Source organism: Somniosus microcephalus, chromosome 28 (genome assembly GCF_052327205.1).
Source record: "Somniosus microcephalus isolate GS21.2 chromosome 28, FLI_Smic_1.0, whole genome shotgun sequence".
Classification (NCBI taxonomy): Eukaryota; Metazoa; Chordata; class Chondrichthyes; order Squaliformes; family Somniosidae; genus Somniosus; species Somniosus microcephalus.
Genome location: NC_141014.1, coordinates 28,980,149 through 28,998,478, shown reverse-complemented (window position 1 = coordinate 28,998,478; position 18,330 = coordinate 28,980,149). Strand labels below are relative to the sequence as shown.

Sequence of the window (18,330 nt, the reverse complement as noted above, 5' to 3'; positions counted from 1 at the left end):
ACACCCCAAAAAGTACTTCATTGGCTGTAAAGCGCATTGGGGCGTCCTGAGCAATGTTCCCGTTAGACCACACAGCGGTCCGGAGGTCCCGTGCAGGCTTTTAAATGGAAACACCGCGCATGCGTGGAAATTTGAACGGGCCGCGCAACCCGTTAAAGGGGCCACGCACCCAAAAAATTTAAGTCCTGAGGTCGGGAAAGGCGCTGTATAAATGCAAGTCTCTTTTTTATCAAAATTATCGGAGACATATTTGACCAAAGAAAAGTGACAATTAACAACTGCACACTAACACAAATAAAGGCACACACGTATAATATTTTATTGAAAAATGCACTGTACAATAACCATAACATGGAGTATTACACTTTCTAAAAGCTCTTCATATTGGAATTTTCTAACTTTTAATTTAAGAGTATTGAATGCACAGATTTAATTACAATTAAGAACAAAATGGAAATGACATTTTTATGAGGCTTTTTTTGCATTATTTCATATTCTAGATTGTACATCATCATATTGTATAATTAATAGTTCATTTCACCGTTGATTACAATTGCTAAGAGCCGGTTGCCACATTACCAATCTCAGATAGCCTGAACTCTAACCTGATTAGTGGCTGAGTATGTTTGCTTTCGACATTAGTCAAACCATATTTGGGTCCTGCACTGGGACACTGCCGGTTAATTTGGGAATGCACAGATTTTGCCCAGTTTGGGTCTTGGTGCTTGGGATGTCAATCGAGGACTGAATGCAGCACCTTGAGCACGCCAATAAAATGCTAATGTACGGCACCGTGCCCTGCAACCTGCCTTAAGTTCCCCTTCTGTCAAAGCGGGTGTCATTTGTGACCGGAACCATAGCAAGGACGGTAGTTTAGTTACCCATGAGATCTGGCGATGGGGCTAGCTAATACCATGGTGGGGCTAGCTGGTCTGTACTGGGCCGGTGCGCGTGTGTCTTTCTTGGTAGCCTGGCGGCAAATGTCAGGTCAGGTTTCCCGCGTGGTTTTGGTCAACGGCCAACAGCCCAATCCCTGGGGATGAAGAAGGGCGTGTTCCTCATCCGTAGGGAAGTGGAGAATTTGTCCAGGACCCCCCAGCACTCGGGAGAGTTTGTGCGGCGATGGATGGGACTAAGATGGGACCGAGCGTCATAAATGACCAAAATTGCCAGCTCTGAAGCCAAAACCAAAAAAAAAAGAGGGGCAACTCAAGAACAAAAAGCACATTGGGGTAGAAATTTATCTTGGGCAGTGACACAAAAACAGGTGGGATAAGAAACAGGAGCAGCCACAGCCTTACGGCTCCTCGAGCCTGCTCCGCCATTCAATAAGATCATGGCTGATCTTCAACCTCAACTCCACTTTCCCGCCCGATCTCCATATCCCTTGATTCCCTTAGAGGCTAGACTGGATGCAGGGAGGATGTTTCCCCTGGCTGGGGGGATCTAGAACGAGGGGTCACAGTCTCAGGATATGGGGTAGGATATTTAGGACTGAGATGAGGAGAAATTTCTTCACTCAGCCTGTGGAATTCTCTACCACAGAAGGCTGTGGAGGCCAAGTCACTGAATATATTTAAGAAGGAGATAGTTAGATTTCTAGATGCAAAAGGCGTCAAGGGGTATGGGGAGAGAGCGGGAATATGGCATTGAGATAGAGGATCAGCCATGATCGCATTGAATGGCTGAGCAGGCTCGAAGGGCCGAATCACAGAATCACAGAAACCCCACAGTGCAGATAGAGGCCATTTCGGCCCATCGAGCCTGCACCGACACATATCCCACCCGATCCCCGTAACCCCTACACCAACACATATCCCACCCTATCCCCATAACCCCACGTATTTAATCCCCCTAACACTAAGGGTCAATTTATCATATCCAATCAACCTAACCCGCACATCTTTGGACTGTGGGAGGAAACCGGAGCACCCGGAGAAAACCCACGCAAACACGGGGAGAATGTGCAAACTCCACACAGACAGTCGCCCGAGGCCGGATTCGAACCCGGGTCTCTGGCGCTGTGAGGCAACAGTGCTAACCACTATGCCACCGTGCTCCTATTTTTCTATGTTTCTATGTTTCCTAACCGCCCCTTTAATTCTTTTCTCGATTACCTTAAATTGGTGGCTTCTCATTACCATCTAGCCAATCAGTCCAGGAAACAGTCTATCACTAGTTACCTTCTTAATCTTGAAGCCCTCTAGCAGGTCATAAGAACATAAGAAATAGGAGCAGGAGTCGGCCATTCGGCCCTTCGAGCCTGCTCCGCCATTCAATAAGGTCATGGCTGATCTTCTACCTCAACTCCACTTTCCTGCACTATCCCCATATCCCTTGATTCCCTTAGAGGCTAGACAGACTGGGTGCAGGGAGGATGTTTCCCCTGGTTGGGGAGTCTAGAACGAGGGGTCACAGTCTCAGGATACAGGGTAGGACATTTAGGACTGAGATGAGGAGAAATTTCTTCACTCAGAGGGTGGTGAACCTGTGGAATTCTCTACCACAGAAGGCTGTGGAGGCCAAGTCACTGAATATATTTAAGAGCACGATAGATAGATTTCTAGACACAAAAGGCATCAAGGGGTATGGGGAGAGAGCGGGAATATGGTATTGAGATAGAGGATCAGCCATGATCATATTGAATGCTGGAGCAGGCTCAAAGGGCCGAATGGCCAGCTCCTGCTCCTATTTTTCTATCCACAGCCCTCTGGACTAGAGAATTCCAAAGATACACAACCCTCTGAGTGAAGAAATGTTAGTCCTATATGGATGACCCCTTATCCTGAGACTATGCCCCTAGTTCTAGACTCTCCAGCCAGGGGAAACAACCTCTCAGCATCTACCCTGTCAATCCCCTTCAGAATCTTGTATGTTTCAGTGAGATCACCTCTCATTCTTCTAAACTCCAGAGAGTATAGGCCCATTCTACACAATCTCCCCTCATAGGACAGCCCTCTCATCTCAGGAATCAATCGAGTGAACCTTCGCTGCACCGCCTCCAAGGTACAGAGACCAATACAGTGCTCCAGGAATAAAAACAAAAAAAATGCTGGAAATGCTCAGTAGGTCAGGCAGCATCTGTGGAGAGAGAAACAGAGTTAACGTTTCAGGTCGATGACCCTTCGTCAGAACTGAAACGTTAACTCTGTTTCTCTCTCCACAGATGCCGTCTGACCCGCTGAGTGTTTCCAGCATTTTTTGTTTACATAGCGCCTCCATCCCCTTTCTGCCAGACATCAGCTAACACAACACAGGCAGGAATATAAACTGGGGCTTTCCTGAGCTATACGACTCAGTACAATGAAGAGCATTTGCCCATTAGGCCTCAGTGCATAAAAACCGATCAGGACGTTACAAAGGTGATCAGGCCCAGGTTTCTCCATCCGCTGTCTCTCTCTTTCTCACTTCCAGTCATGGCCTCTAGTTCTTTTCCAAGTCCTCAAACGCAATCGCATTAATAATGAGTAAACGGCCCCTCCCTGGTTTTGCGGCAGTGGATTTTTAGCTGAAATCTGTGGCCAATACCCTTTCCCATTGTTCCGAGTCTCAGACCCATCGCATTTCACCACGCACCTCCCTTCTCTTATCTCCAGCGAAGTTCCTTTGATGTTCTGGAAGATGAGCTGACGTAACTCGAGGTTAAATTTCTCCACCGCCTAGGCCCGATGGGACAATGGGTGTGGGCCCAAGCAGCAATGAAAGTGCCTGCTTTTCTTGGGCCTCGGGAATCTTCTGCTTTTGGCAAGCTCGGGAACCCTTTGTCTTCACTCGAATCAGGAACAAAGTTCCAAATCCGGCATCACCGCAGAGATTGGACATTGCGTCCGACATTTGGAAGAGCGGTGCCCCACTGCACCCGTTGAGATGCTTCAATTCCCAACACCTACCATTCTTCTCACCTCTGCCAGCAAGGCTGCCCAGTCCATGGTAATTAATGCTGTGCACTTGTGTTCACTGAATCAAGAAACACCGAGGAAGATCCTTAACAGACGGCGAGATCATTCTTTTTTTTTTAATCAAGAAACCTCTGTAAATTCCTTGTGAGTGATAAATTCCCAATGCCAGGTCACGTGAAGTAGAAGCATTAAAGCACTTCTTAATCAACGGCCTTCCCAGCATAAAACTAGATTTTTCTTTACTTTTGATGTCTAAATGCAGCGGTAGTCCCCAAAAAGGTTTGAAAAAAAATATCAACTGATTCGTGCTCTCCCTGGCGGTGTAAAGTGCAACTGGATTTGCTTTTTAAGACGTCTGCATCGGCCATTTTATCGTATTAAGGGCCTCGATCGGTCGTTGGTGACGGTAGGCCGGAGCTTCACAGTGGCAAATGGATTGGTTCCCCTGAGAGATTAAATAAAAGCAAAAGAATTAACAACCATTCTCACCTCGTTCTCCTGAATTTCCTTTGGTATTTACAGCATAGTTCCAGTTGAGGATGGTCAATAATAAATAAGGAAAATCGTCGCCAGACGCGAGTGTATCAACATGTATTCCTCCAAATATCTTGCATCACAATATATAACCACGGCAATCAAGATGTAACTCTCTTTAAAATGGTTGTTTCTTCACAGCATGAATAGGAACTCATGCAACACTACTATAACCTGGAACGGGTGTGGACCACAGAGAGGCATCCAGCTGTCGGTGGCCACCAGTGGCACATGAACACATCAGGAAGACGATGCCCGTATCCGAAGAGCGAACAGGCTTTGTGCTTTAGCCGTGGCTCAGTGGGTAGCACACTGGCCTCTGAGTCAGAAGGTCGTGGGTTCAAGTCCCACTCAAGGAGACTTGAGCACATACAGCTAGGCTGACACTCCCGGTGCAGTGCTGAGGGAGTGCCGCACTGTCGGTAGGTGCCGTCTTTCGGATGCAACGTTAAACCGAGACCCCGTCTGCTCTCTCAGGTGGATGTAAAAAATCCCATGGCACTATTTCGAAGAGGAGATGGGGAGTTCTCCCCGGTATCCTGGCCAATATTATCCCTCAACCAACATAACAAAAACAGATTATCTGGTCATTATCACATTGCTGTTCGTGGGACCTTGCTGTGCGCAAATTGGCTGCCGCGTTTCCCACATTACAACACTTCAAAAGTATTTAATTGACTGTAAAGAGCTTTGAGATGTCCAGTGGTCGTGAAAGGTGCTATATAAATGCAAGTCTTTCTTCTTTCTCTGAATCAGAAGGTAATTATTATCTGAACGGCAATAGATTGGGAAAAGGGGAAGTGCAACGAGACCTGGGTGTCCTTGTGCACCAGTTGCTGAAGGTAAGCATGCAGGTGCAGCAGGCAGTTAAGAAGGCAAATGGTATGTTGGCCTTCATAGCGAGAGGATTCGAGTACAGGAGCAAGGATGTCTTGCTTCAGTTGTACAGGGCCTTGGTGAGACCACACCTTGAGTATTGTGTGCAGTTTTGGTCACCTTATCTGAGGAAGGATGTTCTTGCCATGGAGAGAATGCAGCGAAGATTCACCAGACTGATACCTGGGATGGCAGGAATGACGTACGAGGAGAGATTGGGTCGATTAGGCTTGTATTCGCTAGAGTTTAGAAGAATGAGAGGGGATCTCATTGAAACTTATAAAATTCTAACAGGACTAGACAGACTAGATGCAGGAAGGATGTTCCCGATGGCGGGAGAGTCCAGCACCAGGGGTCACAGTCTAAGGATAAGGGGTAAGCCATTTAGGACTGAGCTGAGGAGGAATTTCTTCACCCAGAGAGTGGTGAACCTGTGGAATTCTCTACCACAGAAGGCAGTTGAGGCCAATTCATTAAATATATTCAAGAAGGAGTTGGATATATTTCTTAAGGCTAAAGGGATTAAGGGATATGGGGAGAAGGCAGGGACAGGGTACTGAATTTGGATGATCAGCCATGATCTCATTAAATGGCGGAGCAGGCTCGAGGGGCCGAATGGCCTACTCCTGCTCCTATCTTCTATGTTTCTATGTAATGGCTTCAAGTTCCACCTCAGAGACTTGAGCACAAACAACAACAACAACCACAACTTGTATTTATATAGCGCCTTTAATGTAGTAAAACATCTCAAGGCTCTTCACAGGAGTGTTATAGGACAAGGGAGAAAAAGTTCAGTTTCGGCCATTTTGGGAGGCTAATATCACCTGGGCGCAAACTTTAGCGCCCGGTGCTAATTAGCGCCAACAACAGCGAAATTCAGCTTTAGTGCCCCAAGAAGGAGGTGGAGCGCTAAATCAAGTGCTACACACTTCTCTTAGGGTGCTAACGTCGGAGAGCGGGGCGCTACTGCAGAGCGCTACTCAAGTTCCGGCGCTGTCAATTACAAGTACTCAGACAGACCGGCGCCTTCCAGTTCTTAAAGGGGCGGTTCAATGATGCTGCACAGCCTCACTCTCATCATTGCTGCTTGTGATCCGGGCCTGCAAGGAGCTGCAATCCATCAACCACAAATCTCATGGCTGATCAGAGGCCCAGGGAGAGAGCTCGCCGGTTCAGTGACCTGGTATTGGAGGCTCTGGTTGCGGCTGTGGAACGCCGATGGGCAGTGCTGTTCCCAGACACTGGCAGGAGGCCATTGCCGCAGGAGTTTGGAAGGATGTGGAGGGAGGTGGCCTAGTACGTCTCGGCCAGAAGTGTGGTCCAAAGGACTCACACCCAGTGCCGCAAGAAGTTCATTGACCTCACTCAGGTGGTCAAGGGTGAGCACATGCTTCAAAAACCTTTACATCCCACCATCTCAACCTCACTTGCCACAGCCTGTAGCCCAGCCATCCCAGACTGCTGCCGCCCATGCAGAGTTGGTGCAATCTGCAGCCGGGCCCTCCAGGCCCAGTGCTGGTCGAGGGGGTCCTGCAAGGCCATCTGCAGTCTCTGGATCCCAGACTCAGCAGCCTTCCGCCAGCCTTGCTGCAGCCACTGGGGCCACATTACGGAGGAGCAGTCCGGTGAGAAGGGGGGAATTGCAAAGGGGAGGGAAATCATTGAGGAAGGCCCAGTAAATAAAATGTTAATAGCAAATGGGGGGAGTGTGTGAACAAAAGTTGATGTGTTTGTATATATATATTGTTCAGTTTGGTAAGAAGTAGTTCCGTTTGCTAAGAACCAGTTGTGTTTGTTCATAAATTGTTGTGTTTTTTTATTATTGGTTGTGTTTGATAAGAGAGAGTTGTACAGAATAATAAATGTTTACTTTGATGTAGCACATTTTGTGATGTTTCTCATTTGAGCTTTGCCCGGTGATATGGGCTGCGACCTGGCTGTAATGAAGTGGTTGCTCAGCCCAAAGGCCATGTGCTATCGCATTTATCGGAAGCGCTGTCTAATGAGGTGTTCACCAACGGCCCTTGCAGGAGCAACATTGAGTGGCTCCCTCCTACGTTGGTGCTGCACCTCCTCCTCTTCATCCTCCTCCTCCTCCTCTCCCTCTTCCTCCTCCTGAGGTGGACCTGCAATCCCAGGTGGCAATGGCCGGGCCCTCAGAAAGGCCAGGTTGTGCAGCATGCAGCACGCAACGATGAAAAGGGAGACTCGATCAGAGGAGTACTGCAGGGCTCCTCCAGAGCGGTCAAGGCAGCGGAACCATTGCTTTCGCACCCCGATAGTCTGTTTGATCGGTTTCCTGGTGGCGCTATGGCTCTCACTGGATGCGTGCTGAGCAGGAGTGTTCGAGTTGCGGAGGGGTGTCATCAGCCAGGTGGCGAGTGGATAAACCTTGTCTCCGAGCAGCCAGCCGTGAGCTTCATGTGATGGTTGGAGCAGTGCTGGGACACCAGTCTGTCACAGGATGAATGCATCGTGGCTGCTGCCAGGATAGCGGGCATTGACGGCAAGGATGGACTGTCTGTGGTCGCACACCAACTGCACATTCAGAGAGTGGTAGCCTTTGCGGTTGCGGAACACCTCTGCATTGTGATGAGGTGCCCACAATGCCACGTGGGTGCAGTCAATGGCGCCCTGAACCATGGGGAAGCCCGCTATCCTTGCAAAGTCACATGAGCGTTCATCCTGTGTCTCTCTCTGGTCATGGGGAATGAGATGTACCTCCATCTCCTTCTGTACAGAGCATCTGTGACCTCCCGGATGCAGTAATGGACGGCGAACTGTGAAATGTTTGCAATATCCCCTATTGAAGCATGGAAGGAGCCACTGGCGTAGAAATTGAGAGCGACTGTGACCTTCACTGCCACCAGCAGAGATGTCCTGGCCCTGAGCTGAGGCTGGAGCTCTGGCTGCAGGAGGTGGCAGAGCTCTGTGACCACCTCCTTGCTGAAGCGGAGTCTTCTAAGGCACTGCCCCTCTGAGAGATGAATGTAGGAGAACTGCTCCTGGAATACCCTGGGAGGGGAAGGTCTCCTGTTGAGAGCCCAGTTGGCCCTCCTCCCTCTGGCCACGTTTTCCAATCTTTCTCTCTGCCTCCGCTACCTCCGACGGTGACACTGGAGGGCGAGGTCCCGTGCCAGTACAGCCCCTGTTAAGTGTTGGAAATGTTGCAGTATCAAAAGTAAGACAAATGATCCTGATAAATTTTTGTCAGGAGCAAAACTCTGTCAAATAGGAAAACCTCAAATGGGTCAAAATGCCTGTCTGCTTCTGTCAAAGTGACAAGGCAGCACTGTTTGCCGACAAAAAAAACCAGGAAGTGCACACCTTTAAATCGCGCTCCCCCAGCACTCAGCCGACTGCAAACCGCCTCCTCTATCTATCGTTCCTAGCGGCAGGCGCTGAGGCAGGGGGCGAAAATTAATTTCCGGTCCGGGGCGATGCGCGGCTGGATGACGTCACGATCTCCGGGCGCAGGAGATCGTGGCGGTAGTGTTTAGCGCCACCGCAAACCACCAGGTGAATTTCACCGGCGGCGCTAAAATCGCCGCGTCCAGGCTGTAAGTCGTTAGCGGCCCCGTTAGCGCTAACGGGAGGCGCTAGCCAACCAAATTTCTCCCCCGAAAAATTTGACACCGAGCCACATAAGGAGAAATTAAGGCAGGTGACCAAAAGCTTGGTCAAAGAGGGGCTGCAGTGCCGGAGGTGCCGTCTTTCGGGTGAGACGTTAAACCGAGGCCCCGTCTGCCCCTCTCGGGTGGATGTTAAAGATCCCATGGCGCTATTTCGAAGAAGAGCAGGGGAGTTCTCCCCGGTGTCCTGGGCAATATTTATCCCTCAACCAACATCACTAACACACATTGCAGATTGTGGACAAACTGCGTTTCCTACATTACAGCAGTAACTGCACTTCAAAAGTACTTCATTGGCTGTAAAGCGAGTCAGGAAAGAGGTCATGAAAGGCGCTATATAAATGCAGACCTTTCTTTTCTTTCTATGTTCAGACTCTCCTAATTCAGTGACTGCATTAACATCGCATCAATTCACCTGTCATTACAATAAGACCTTCATGGCCCCAATGACTTAGAATGCCAAACAACATTGTTACAATGCGGCCAACAGACCGACCGTGCTCAGTGTTAGTTCTCATGCCCTAGCACAATTGACTTCATCAAACATTATTATCTTGCCCATACTCTAGAGAGTCGCGTGAATGTAAATACATCTTACCGTGGAAAGAGCTCAGTTTGGTTATCTCCACCGCCAAAGATCTAAAAAGACAAGGAGAAATTAGGGGTTTTCTTTGTTCCTTAAGACAAGAAGTCATAAGATAGGTTCAGCTATAGGCCCTCAGTCCATTTGATCTCCCCCCCCACTCCCTCCAGAATACCAGCCCATCTCCCCATTACTGGCCTCAACCACCCTTAAATGCCACCACCGACGGAACACTTTTCCTCCAAACCTGTAGACCAATAGTCTGTGCTCAAGTCTCTGAAGTGGGGCTTGAAGCGCAACATCTAGGCTGGCATTTCAATATAGTGCTGAGGGAGTGCTGCGCTGTTGGAGGTGCAATTATATAGGGCTCTGGTGAGACCACACCTGGAGTACTGTGTACAGTTTTGGTCTCCTTACCTAAGGAAGGATATACTTGCCATAGAGGGAATGCAATGAAGGTTCACCAGACTGGTTCCTGGGATGGGGGGATTGTCCTATGAGGAGAGATTGAGTAGACTAGGCCTATATTCTCGAGAGTTTAGAAGAATGAGAAGTGATCTCATTGAAACATACAAAATTCTTACAGGGCTTGACAGGGTAGATGCAGGGAGGATGTTTCCCTTGGCTGGGGAGTCTAAAGCCAGGGGTCACAGTCTCAGAATAAGGGGTCAGCCATTTAGGACTGAGATGAGGAGAAATTTCTTCACTCAGAGGGTGGTGAATCTTTGGAATTCTCTACCCCAGAGGGCTGCGGAGGCTCAGTCATTGAGTATATTGAAGACAGAGATCGATAGATTTTTGAATATTAAGGGAATCAAGGGGTATGGGGATAGTGCAGGAAAGTGGAGATGAGGTAGAAGATCAGCCATGATCTTATTGAATGGCGGAGCAGGCTCGAGGGGCCAAATGGCCGACTCCTGCTCCTATTTCTTATGTTCTTATGTTTTTTCAGATAATACATTAAATTGAGGCCCCGTCTGCCCTCTCAGGTGCACGTAAAATCCCATGGAAAATAAAGCACTGAGGTATCCACAACCATCGCACCAAACATGAGGAGATTGTAAAATATCACCTGGACCAGTGATCTGCAGCAAGACGTAGATTGCTTGCTGTAGCTCAGCGGACAGCACTCTTGCCTATGAGTTAGATGGTCGTGGGTTCAAGTCCCACTCCAGAGACTTGAGCACAAAATCTAGGCTGACACTCGCAGTGCAGTGCTGAGGGAGTGCTGCACTGTCGGGGGTGCCGTCTTTCGGATGAGGTGTTCAAATGAGATTTCTGCCCTCTCAGGTGGACGTAAAAGATCTGATGGTAGTATTTGGAAGAAGAGCAGGGGGTTGCTCCCGGTGTCCTGGCCAATATTTATCCCTCAACCAACATCACTAAAAAGGGACGATCTGGTCATTCTTCTGATTGCTGTTTGTGGGACCTTGCTTTGTGCAAATTGGCTGCCATGTTTCCCTACATTACGACAGTGACTACACTTCAAAAGTACTCCATTGTCAGTGAAGCGCTTTGGGGCGTCCTGAGGTCATGAAAGGCGCGATAAAAATGCAAATGCTTTCTTTCACATACTTTGTGCCTGCGACAAAACTGCTGCACAGCAGTTTCAGTAGTTAGTTGTGAACCACTATTGGGATAATATTGAGGCACCTCAAAGCACTGGAGAGGTACCACCAACGCTACCTCCACAAGATCCTGCAAATCCATTAGCAGGATAGGCGCACCAACGTCAGTGTTCTCGCTCAGGCCAACATCGAAGCTTTGACCACACTCGATCAGCTCCGATCACATCATCCGCATGCCCGATACGCGACTTCCAAAACAAGCGCTCTACTCGGAGCTCCGACACGGCAGGAGAGCCCCAGGTGGGCAGAGGAAACGCTTCAAGGACACCCTCAAAGCCTCCTTGAAAACCGACACCTGGGAATCCCTGGCCCAAGACCGCACAAGGTGGAGGAGTAGCATCCGGGAAGGCGCTGAACACCTCGAGTCTCTTCGCTGGAAGCCAAGCGCAAACAGCGGAAGGAGCGCAAGGAGCGCACGTCAACCCAAGAACCCCACCCACCCGCCCCTTCAACCACCGTCTGCCCCACCGGTGACAGAGACCGGAAGCCCCGCATTGGACTCATCAGTCACCTGAGAACTCATTTTTAATGTGGAAGCAAGTCATCCTCGGTTCCGAGGGACTGCCTAAGATAAGAGAAGAAGAATGATGGGGAGAAAACGATCATTCAGAACCCCGCAGATTAGCAAATGAAAGACCACGAAAAGACGCCGTTTGACGTTCATAAAATCCAAGCCAGAATAGATCCGATTTACAGCAACTTGGAACGACTTGAAATACTAGCCAGCAAAGAGCCTCCAAAACAGACGACAGAACGCCAAACTCCCCGAGTGGATCAACTGAAGTTGGCCAGATAAATCACCAGATCATCTCTTTTTAGTGATGTTGGTGGAGTGAATAAATATTGGCCGGGACACCGGGGAGAAATGAATGAATCTCGCTGTCATTTGAAGGTGCATTTAATTTAAATCCGATCAACTATCAGAAGACAGAGGCTGGAGAAAGCAGAGTGCGCAAGCACCACACAGCAAATAACACAGCAGTCCTCTGCTATTGAGAGCAATGCCAGTCCACACCACACAGAAAATTGGTTATCAGAACCCTGTCTCGCCCAGTGAAAGCAGTAGGGATACATGCCATGCATATGCCAAAGTAACTAGGTGCCTTTCTTTTGAAGATATTGAAAGAATGTGGGCAAAAACTGCATCTTTAGTCATGTTTAAGGAATATTACCCATTTCTTGTAGCTGAACAGGGTGATGGAGGACGAGGTTGAGTCTGCCAGTTTTACGCAGTGCAATAGCACCACCTGCTGTAATCTCCCTCCTTTCCCTTTAAGAGGGTGTGAACATTTACTGTTGCTCACTCACCCTTGCCCAATATGTTCTACCCCTTGAAAGGTGGCGGCAACACAGCATAACTATGCACGATACTCAGTACAGAGAGACGGGGGGGGGCAACACAGCGCTAGAGTATTTTCAACAAGGTTCAAATCAACAGATAGCCAAAGCCTTACAAATTGCTCATTCAATATGGTGCGTATTAAGGTTCAAATCCTTGAGTCTAACCCGCCTTATCTTTAAGTAGTAATGCACTCAGGGAAAAGAGGGAGGGAAGGTTGAATCTTACAGGTCTGGCCAGGCATACAGCACTCATGCACCGTGTCAGAGGGAAGGTCAAAGTCATCAAATAAAACATTTTATATTAACCCTCTCTCACCTCATAATTGCACCTGCGCGGCATATATTTCATTTTTATATCCCAATTTCAAAATTAGTAGCGTCAGTTGTGGCTCAGTGGGCAGCACTCTCTTCTCTGAGTCAGGTCGTGGGTTCAAGTCCCACTCCAGAGACTTGAGCACAAAAATCTAGGCCGACACTCCCAGTGCAGTGCTGAGGGAGTGCTGCACTGTCGGAGGTGCCGTCTTTTGGATGAGACGTTAAACCGAGGCCCCGTCTGCCCTCTCAGATGGGCGTTAAAGATCCCGCGGCACTATTTTGAAGAAGAGCAGGGGGAGTTATCCCCGGTGTCCTGGCCAATATTTATCCCTCAACCAACATAACAAAAACAGATGATCTGGTCATTATCACATTGCTGTTTGTGGGAGCTTGCTGTGCGCAAATTGACTGCCGTGTTTCCTGCATTACAACAGTGACTACACTTCAAAAAGTACTTCATTGGCTGTAAAGCGCTTTGGGATGTCTGGTGGTCATGGAAGGCGCTATATAAATGCAAGTCCTTCTTTCTTTATGGGTCCTTCAAAGCATGGCAATTCCGCCAACATGAGCTATCTACTCATCTACAGAGAAACACCCCAAGCTGAACCCATTCAGCTGCGTTAACCATGGCTTTCCTAATTTCTCCAATTAGTATATTCTGTGGAGATCAGTGTGAAGATACACACCAGTACAGGGAGGATAAAATGAGTATTTAGAAGTTCAACACTAACAGCTAACATTAACTGCAGTGTTGGGCACAGTAGACAGATCCGGAACATTAATTACCCTCGGAGTTCATTCCGAATCTCAGCCAAACTGTAATAGGGAATGGCTGACCTAAGAGTGTGACTGAAGTAAGGAAATGGCATTTCCACAAAGTGGCGTGTAGTCAAGTGCTCTACTCCCATGCACCACAGGGCAACGGACTCGGTAGTAGGAAGGAGCACGGGGGAGAGGTCACATATTGGGCTGGAATCCTCAGTAGGGAGAAGAGCATAACTTACAAAATGGTAGGGCACAAACATGATAGCCCAAAATAGTATTTCACTAGCCCATGGCTACCAGGCTTCTATGAATTTCAGCTCGTCATTGTATTGATCTCTGCACTCCTCCAATTCTGGCCTCTTGTGCATCCCTGATTTTCTTCGCCCCACCATTGGCGGCCATGCTATCAGCTGCCTAGGCCCTGAGCTCCGGAATTCCCTCCCTAAACCTCCCTGCCTCTCTCCTCCTTCAAGAGGCTCCTTAAACCTACCTCTTTGACCAAGCTTTTGGTCACCTGTCCTAATAGCTCTTTAAACTTGAGGTCATCCAAAAACTCGGCTGCCCGTGTCCTAACTCGCACCAAGTCCTGTTCGCCCATCACCCCCTGTGCTCGCGGACCTACATTGGCTCCCGGTTAAGCAGCGCCTCGATTTCAAAATTCTCATCCTTGTTTTCAAATCCCTCCATGGCCTCGCCCCTCCCTATCTCTGTAATCTCCTTCAGCCCCACAACCCCCCGAGATATCTGCGCTCCTCTAATTCTGCCCTCTTGAGCATCCCTGATTATAATCGCTCCACCATCGGTGGCCGTGCCTTCTGCTGCCTAGGCCCTGAGCTCTGGAATTCCCTGCTTAAACCTCTCCGCCTCGTTACCTCTCTTTCCTCCTTTAAGACGCTCCTTAAAACCTACCTCTTTGACCAAGCTTTTGGTCACCTGCCCTAATTTATCCTTATGTGGCTCGGTGTCAAATTTGTTGTCTTAAAATACTCCTGTGCAGCGCCTTGGGACGTTTTACTACGTTAAAGGCGCTATATAAATACAAGTTGTTGTAGAGTTAAAACAATGTGCACACGATCTCCAAAAAAGGAGACCCTTTGCATGATGGACGTGGGACATCTACAACTGCGCGATGGCCATTTGAACCGTGCGGAGTGGGAGAGGGTTAAACATTCCAAGAAGTAGGGGCAAAAAGTCATGCTTTCTTACGGAGACTTCCCCGCGTTCAGCAGAACGAGCTGCCCCCCTGGAGCCACCAGAAATCTGGTTGCGAGGTCGTGTCCAGGAGAATCGATGCAAATTTTGCCTGCTGGCGGTGGGGAGGAGGGGTGGGGGAGAAGAAAACATGTCACAAATATCCAATTGCAGGGCTTCGGAGGGGTAGGAGGGAGGGGGGTAAACGCGGCTCCCAAAGGGAAGACCAACAACTCTCGCAGTAGAGCGATGAGCTCACAATCACGAGTTGGCAAGTTTGTGACAGCCTCACTTGATATATGGCCTCGTCTGCCTCCATTGGTTGAGCTTCATGAGCCTGAGTTTTGGCTGTTGGATGAGATTGAATTGTTCTTTTGTGGGTAGGGGTAGAGGGCGGGTGGCAGGAAAAGCATCTACCAGAAGCCCTGCCCTGAGGAAGCACACCTACTGTACGCCGATCGTAGTATAACATGAACAGCAGCCTTTAATTTTACAGCACAAAATTAGCCAATGGGGAAAGAGGGCAGCAAATATATCAAAAAATTGCTCTTGGCTTTTCAAGAATGTTAGAAAGTTAGTAAGGAACCAAGAAATAGTCTTACGTGCTTAATAAGGCTTCACGCTGAGTTCCTAGTGAGCTGATCCCAAAGGGTCTACAAGGTCATAACATGCCGCTCAGTCTGTGCTCGAATATCTGTAATGTTCTGTATATGTTGGCTTGCTGACTCATTATAGGGCAAATCCCGTGCTCCGAATGGGGAGAGCCGTTCCAGCAGGGAGTATGGGTCAGAGAATTGGGGCCCATAATGTTGTCGTCCTGTAACTGACCTCGACTTCACACAAGAACGACTTCCCCACTGCGAGCAGGGAATCAACACTGGGGGGGTGTCAATATACCCGGGGGTCCCTGGGGGGAGTGTCAATATACCCGGGGGTCCCTGGGGGAGTGTCAATATACCCGGGGGTCCCTGGGGGAGTGTCAATATACCGGGGGTCCCTGGGGGAGTGTCAATATACCCGGGGGTCCCTGGGGGAGTGTCAATATACCGGGGGTCTCTGGGGGGGTGTCAATATACCCGGGGGGTCCCTGGGGGAGTGTCAATATACCCGGGGGTCCCTGGGGGAGTGTCAATATACCCGGGGGTCCCTGGGGGAGTGTCAATATACCCGGGGGTCCCTGGGGGAGTGTCAATATACCCGGGGGTCCCTGGGGGGGTCTCAATATACCCGGGGGTCCCTGGGGGAGTGTCAATATACCCGGGGGTCCCTGGGGGAGTGTCAATATACCGGGGGTCCCTGGGGGGGTCTCAATATACCCGGGGGTCCCTGGGGGAGTGTCAATATACCCGGGGGTCCCTGGGGGAGTGTCAATATACCCGGGGGTCTCTGGGGGGGTGTCAATATACCCGGGGGTCCCTGGGGGGGTGTCAATATACCGGGGGGTCCCTGGGGGGGTGTCAATATACCCGGGGGTCCCTGGGGGGGTGTCAATATACCCGGGGGTCCCTGGGGGAGTGTCAATATACCCGGGGGTCCCTGGGGGAGTGTCAATATACCGGGGGTCCCTGGGGGGGTCTCAATATACCCGGGGGTCCCTGGGGGAGTGTCAATATACCGGGGGGGTCCCTGGGGGCGTGTCAATATACCCGGGGGTCCCTGGGGGAGTGTCAATATACCGGGGGTCCCTGGGGGAGTGTCAATATACCCGGGGGTCCCTGGGGGAGTGTCAATATACCGGGGGTCTCTGGGGGGGTGTCAATATACCCGGGGGGTCCCTGGGGGAGTGTCAATATACCCGGGGGTCCCTGGGGGAGTGTCAATATACCCGGGGGTCCCTGGGGGAGTGTCAATATACCCGGGGGTCCCTGGGGGAGTGTCAATATACCCGGGGGTCCCTGGGGGGGTCTCAATATACCCGGGGGTCCCTGGGGGAGTGTCAATATACCCGGGGGTCCCTGGGGGAGTGTCAATATACCGGGGGTCCCTGGGGGGGTCTCAATATACCCGGGGGTCCCTGGGGGAGTGTCAATATACCCGGGGGTCCCTGGGGGAGTGTCAATATACCCGGGGGTCTCTGGGGGGGTGTCAATATACCCGGGGGTCCCTGGGGGGGTGTCAATATACCGGGGGGTCCCTGGGGGGGTGTCAATATACCCGGGGGTCCCTGGGGGGGTGTCAATATACCCGGGGGTCCCTGGGGGAGTGTCAATATACCCGGGGGTCCCTGGGGGAGTGTCAATATACCGGGGGTCCCTGGGGGGGTCTCAATATACCCGGGGGTCCCTGGGGGAGTGTCAATATACCGGGGGGGTCCCTGGGGGCGTGTCAATATACCCGGGGGTCCCTGGGGGAGTGTCAATATACCCGGGGGTCCCTGGGGGGGTGTCAATATACCGGGGGGTCCCTGGGGGGGTGTCAATATACCGGGGGGTCCCTGGGGGGGTGTCAATATACCCGGGGGTCTCTGGGGGGGTGTCAATATACCCGGGGGTCCCTGGGGGGGTGTCAATATACCGGGGGGTCCCTGGGGGGGTGTCAATATACCCGGGGGTCCCTGGGGGGGTGTCAATATACCCGGGGGTCCCTGGGGGAGCGTCAATATACCCGGGGGTCCCTGGGGGAGTGTCAATATACCCGGGGGTCCCTGGGGGGGTGTCAATATACCGGGGGGTCCCTGGGGGGGTGTCAATATACCGGGGGGTCCCTGGGGGAGTGTCAATATACCCGGGGGTCCCTGGGGGAGTGTCAATATACCCGGGGGTCCCTGGGGGGGTGTCAATATACCGGGGGGTCCCTGGGGGGGTGTCAATATACCGGGGGGTCCCTGGGGGGGTGTCAATATACCCGGGGGTCTCTGGGGGGGTGTCAATATACCCGGGGGTCCCTGGGGGGGTGTCAATATACCGGGGGGTCCCTGGGGGGGTGTCAATATACCCGGGGGTCCCTGGGGGGGTGTCAATATACCCGGGGGTCCCTGGGGGAGCGTCAATATACCCGGGGGTCCCTGGGGGAGTGTCAATATACCCGGGGGTCCCTGGGGGGGTGTCAATATACCCGGGGGTCCCTGGGGGGGGTGTCAATATACCCGGGGGTCCCTGGGGGAGCGTCAATATACCCGGGGGTCCCTGGGGGGGTGTCAATATACCCGGGGGTCCCTGGGGGAGCGTCAATATACCCGGGGGTCCCTGGGGGGTGTCAATATACCCGGGGGTCCCTGGGAGAGTGTCAATATACCCGGGGGTCCCTGGGGGAGCGTCAATATACCCGGGGGGTCCCTGGGGGAGTGTCAATATACCCGGGGGTCCCTGGGGGGGTGTCAATATACCCGGGGGGTCCCTGGGGGAGTGTCAATATACCCGGGGGTCCCTGGGGGAGTGTCAATATACCCGGGGGTCCCTGGGGGAGTGTCAATATACCCGGGGGGTCCCTGGGGGAGTGTCAATATACCCGGGGGTCCCTGGGGGAGTGTCAATATACCCGGGGGTCCCTGGGGGAGTGTCAATATACCCGGGGGGTCCCTGGGGGAGTGTCAATATACCCGGGGGTCCCTGGGGGACTGTCAATAT

General features: G+C 51.0%; 1 protein-coding gene across 1 annotated transcript in view; it reads right to left on the bottom strand.

Moving 5' to 3' along the window:
• Positions 1-297: 297 nt before the first annotated feature.
• Positions 298-18,330, bottom strand: part of LOC147099474 (BAR/IMD domain-containing adapter protein 2-like 2) — a 110,046-nt gene continuing 92,013 nt past the window's right edge. Inside the window, exons 13-14 of the mRNA XM_085969650.1 lie at positions 9,540-9,580; positions 298-4,344 (exon numbers count right to left, since the gene is read on the bottom strand). Coding sequence (XP_085825776.1) covers positions 4,269-4,344; positions 9,540-9,580 — 117 coding nt within the window. The 3' untranslated portion in view covers positions 298-4,268. The remainder of the gene's footprint in view (positions 4,345-9,539; positions 9,581-18,330) is intronic.